The sequence below is a fragment of the Epinephelus moara genome, chromosome 19 (assembly GCF_006386435.1).
Source record: "Epinephelus moara isolate mb chromosome 19, YSFRI_EMoa_1.0, whole genome shotgun sequence".
Lineage (NCBI taxonomy): Eukaryota > Metazoa > Chordata > Actinopteri > Perciformes > Serranidae > Epinephelus > Epinephelus moara.
In genome coordinates, this window is record NC_065524.1 from 40,940,399 (window position 1) to 40,945,227 (window position 4,829).

Consider the following 4,829-nt stretch of genomic DNA (forward strand, 5'->3'; position numbering starts at 1 on the left):
TTATTCGCGTTTAGAGGGAATTATTTTTACCGGCAATTACCGGATAACGGAAACGTGGGCACAGTTATCTATATAAAATACACAGACTAACTAACTAACTAACTAACTAACTGATTGACTAACATAAACAACTGAAAATTGAAAAAAATTAGCTTGCACCATTAGCTTTGGTAAGGGAAAGCGGCTGACCGTAAGTCACGCACAAAAACACGGAAGTTGATCACTATTTACTTCCGTGTTTGAAAATAAGGTGAATAGCAAAACAAATATTGGGCTTTTCTGTAATGCTAACTTTTTAGCATGTTAGCTAACGTTAGCTGCAATAGGAAAACAAATATTGGATTTCCCCATAATGTTAGCTTTTCAGGGCACATTAGCTAACGTTAGCTTCCATAGCAAAACAAACAAGTGTGGTCCTCCTTTGTAAGATTGGCTTCCTGTGACATCATCCATCCACTGAGTGAGAGCATACGGGTCGGCCAGTCTGGTCGCGTTGGTCAGTGTTTACTTATTCAAGTAACACTGGCGGTCCCGTCTGCCAGAAGTCAGACGCCGAATACAGCCGATGGGTTCCGAGAATGAGGTAACAATAACATTAGTATTCTTGTTAACTAGCTTAACTTGATATATTGGCATCTATTAATTAGTCATCATTTAGCGAACATTATCTACATGTAACAGCATTACTCAACTTACATGGTTTGTTTGGAAGAAACTGTGCAAGGTTTTTTGCTTCTTGCTGTCTGGTTTGCTGAACATAGTTAACACACAGCAGCACCGCCCAGCAGCACACGTCTCCTCGGTGCGATTGATTCAGATTACAACAGGACAGCGTAGTCGGCTGACTGTGAGACTAGAGCTGCCCAATCAAAGCACAAATATGGATTGCGCACCAATCAGAGAGTAGTTTTCCACAGAAACATTTGGCTGCACTCCATTTCACTCAACCGGTACGCCGGTCAGGTGGAGTCTGCCCCTCTCCTCTCCCCTCTCTGAAGTCTGGCTGCAAACTTCAACTCCGCACACCCGGCGCGCCAGCTGTTTGAAATAAATTTAAAATACTCAGCTGCCAGCCTTTTTTTCCAGTGTTCGTCACTGGCATGAGAATTGGTTGGGCAGAGTGAGACCGTGAGATGGAAGGTGAATGCGTGAGAGTTAGCAACCCCGGTTCTGGTACTTAGTGCAAAAACCATGTAGAACTAACAGGCTCCTTGCTCCTTGACGTTTGCTACGTCACAAAGATGGCGACTGATGAGAGTGAGAAGTGTTCATCATTCCACACTCAACTTTTGGACCGTTTTGTGGGTGTCAGTAATACACTGCATTTTCCTGTATTTTGCAGTGTGAACACACGTGCACTCTAAATATGAAGTGTTTAGTAGGGTCCATGTCATTGGTTCGACAGCCCATTGGTTTGACATCCCATAGTCCGACTGTCCGCGGTGCTGAACAGCTCGTGGCGGGCGTATGGTGCGCCGCGACCGGCTTGAGGCGGAGCAGGCTCACGGCTTATGTGTTTGTCACTTTCTTTTTCATTTTAACCCACACCATGATCTTTTCCTGACCCTAACCAAGTGGTTTTTGTGCCTAAACCTAACCAGACCTTAACCACAGGGCATCATGATGATTTCGGAACGGACTTAGGAACAATGAGTTTAATATGGTCGGAACAATGGGATGTCGAACCAATGGGCAGTTCCCGTTTAGTACAGGAGTATGTGATTTGAGAAACACTGTATGTTAGCACCACTAGCTGTGTGGTAACAGAGTGTTAGCTGTGTGGTAACAGTGTGTTAGCTGTGTGGTAACAGAGTGTTAGCTGTGTGGTAACAGAGTGTTAGCTGTGTGGTAACAGTGTGTTAGCTGTGTGGTAACAGTGTAGCTGTGTGGTAACAGAGTGTTAGCTGTGTGGTAACAGTGTGCACCAAGCTGGTGCGCCAGAATTTAAAGTTTTACTATGGTGAACACTTTTAGTTTGGTGAATTTGGTGAATACCGCATCCGCTCCCTAGACCGGAACCAGAATCCAGACAAAATTCAGAGTGAATAGACACCAGGCTCTTCGCTTGAAGAGCCTGGTGACGCGAGGCTAGCTGTGTGGTAACAGTGTGTTAGCTGTGTGGTAACAGTGTGTTAGCTGGGTGGTAGTCTGGGGCCGTTAGTGGCCGTTTTGGTAAGGAAACGGAACCAGGGCGAGTGAGACAGGATCTGGAATTCGATGGATGTGCCTTTCCATATTGCACCAAGCTAATAAAAATGCGGTGAAACTTCTAATTTAAACAATATAATTTACAAGAAAAGCCCTAAGCCATTAAGTTAATCGATTTTCTTACACCCCTCATCACCCCAAATCGATGGTGCGCCAGAATTTAAAGTTTTACTATGGTGAACACTTTTAGTTTAGTTTGGTGAATACCGCATCCGCTCCCTAGACCGGAACCAGAATCCAGACAAAATTCAGAGTGAATAGACACCAGGCTCTTCGCTTGAAGAGCCTGGTGACGCGAGGCTAGCTGTGTGGTAACAGTGTGTTAGCTGTGTGGTAACAGAGTGTTAGCAGTGCATTAGCTGTGTGTCAGTGAGTTAACAGTGTGCTAGCAGGGTACTAGCGGTGTGGTATTGGGCGGTCAATCTTCCCCCAAAATCAGATTTGAATTTTTAATGTTTTTTATGTTAAAAATCATCAAGCATCTCCAGCTTGACGTGTTGCTCCTCCTCACTTCAAGTCGCTGTCATTAACTTTTAACCTGCAAAGGTGGCAGTGCCGCAACATTGTAGGAATTTATGAAAGCCCTTGTGAACATTTCAATAATTACACATTAAAATAATATTTATTTGCAATTACTCTATTGAACGACCCCGAAGCATGAGCAACAGGCTGTGTCACTTCGGATCAAAGAGGTGCGCCCTGTCACTGTCAGGGCAGGGCTGACAGGTCACCCTCCGCTGAGAAGAGAGAGAGGAGGGGAGATGGATTGTAGGTCTGTTTGTAAACGGGGCTTCTCTGACAGTCATGTATTTCCTCAAAAAACATCTCTTAATGCACGGTAGAGCGCCATTTTTTTTTCTCAAAATATTCAAACCTTAGTTTCCAACTTCGAATATGGTTATTTTTACAATAATTTGAATTGTTTTAGAATAGCGAAGTTTGTTCTGACAGCCCTAGTGTGGTAACAGTGTGTTAGTGAGTTAGCTGTGAGTTAACTGTGAGTTAGCTGTGTGTTAGCAGTGTGTTAGCAGTGTGTTAGCGGTGTGTTAGCGGTGTGTTAGCTGTGTGCTAGCTTGCAGAGGAAAGAAGAGTCAGAGTCGTCGTGGTTACGAAGCTGTAAACAGTTTAATAATTGTGACATCAGAGCAGCAGAAGGAACCAACAGAGCAGAACTACATTCATCAGAAACACACTGAACTAACACCTGTCTGTCTGTAAGACACTTGGTGTGTGTTAATAAAGTTTTGTGCCGCCACTCATCTGTATGTGTGTGTGTGTGTGTGTGTGCGTGTGTGTGTATAGACAGGTGCTACATCAAACCATGCAGAGCATGTGATTGGCTGTTAGCCATCAGGTGATCTGACAGAGAAGTGCAGTGCAGAGAAACAAACATTCAAACCAAACAAAGTGAAGGTTTAACAGGAAGTGTGTGTGCGTGTGTGTGGGTGTGTGTGTGTGTGTGTGTGTGTGTGCGAGTGGGAGGGGTCACATCTCAGTCTCAGCCAATAAGCTCTCACCTAGACCTGATGTCAGCAAGACCATCTGGGGGCTGGAGTCTGTAGGGTTAAAGAATGACACGTTTAGAGTCTGCATGTTTTCACACCGTTAAAGCAGCTACAAGAAGTCTCAGTGTGACGCTGATGTGTCAAAGTTTTGTTTTGATAGATCACAACTTTTGCATGGGAAGTGGCATACGCCTTTTTTAGGAAATTTGTTTGACAGTGAGTTGTGCGCTAGCAACAAAACTATAAAAGAAGTAAAGGTCATGGCGTCAGTGACAATGTTTGAATTCTGCGTCAGAGCCAGAGTTTGGTGTCAGTTCTCTAAGAGTTAAATCAAACTGTAACCCATCAGATCTTTGTTGTTTCACCTTTGAATCAAAAATCCTTCAACTAGATTAAAACACAGACTACAGATGAAAATTAGCTTATAGCACCTAAGGTGCACCTAAGTAGCTGTTTACTGTCCCTGTTGATAAAATAAACAAATAAATAAACATTACTGATGTCGACATTTTTCATCGTTTGTTTTCCTTATTTGTCAACAAACTGATCACAGATCTGTCCGTCAGCCGCATCTGAGTTCCTGTTGGGTCCACGTTAGTTAACATTACATCGTGATACAGACACGTACAGGGCAGGTTCGACTTGTTGTCAAATATATATTAATGCCTCTGATTATTATTATGACGGGACTCTTGAGTTTGGTAAATATCCACCAAACCTCACAGTTTGCCTCAGTTATTTACATTTACACTAACTTTAGCCTTCCAACGTTAGCCTATATTATTAGCAAGCATACACACAAGTCGTGACAGTGATTAAGTTTGAGAGGCTGTAACATTTTTCTTCTCTTGGTTTCTGTTACATCTTTGTGTGATAGAAATCCAACGTGTACGGTTCAGATGAATGTGGGATGACTCAACGCAATGCAAATGCTAGACTCACAAGTCAGTCTTTAGACGCTTTGCTTAACTAAAGACTGATGACTTTCTCCCTGATTTTGTGTTTAGATGGGCGGATACAATTTCAGAGTTTAAAAAAACTCCCTACGTTGCAGAACCAATAGTAAATCTGCAGGGCGGTCCTTCGGTGGCTCGCTGAACTCTTGTGCTTGTAAAC

The 4,829-nt window shown here is 43.3% G+C and overlaps 1 protein-coding gene across 2 annotated transcripts in view; it reads right to left on the reverse strand.

The window, feature by feature from the left end:
* Window positions 1-3,315: 3,315 nt before the first annotated feature.
* lrrc73 (leucine rich repeat containing 73) overlaps window positions 3,316-4,829 on the reverse strand; it is a 10,619-nt gene continuing 9,105 nt past the window's right edge. For both annotated transcript variants that reach the window (XM_050071680.1, XM_050071678.1), the window contains one exon: window positions 3,316-3,764. In XM_050071680.1, the coding sequence (XP_049927637.1) occupies window positions 3,694-3,764 (71 nt within the window). In that variant the 3' untranslated portion in view covers window positions 3,316-3,693. The remainder of the gene's footprint in view (window positions 3,765-4,829) is intronic.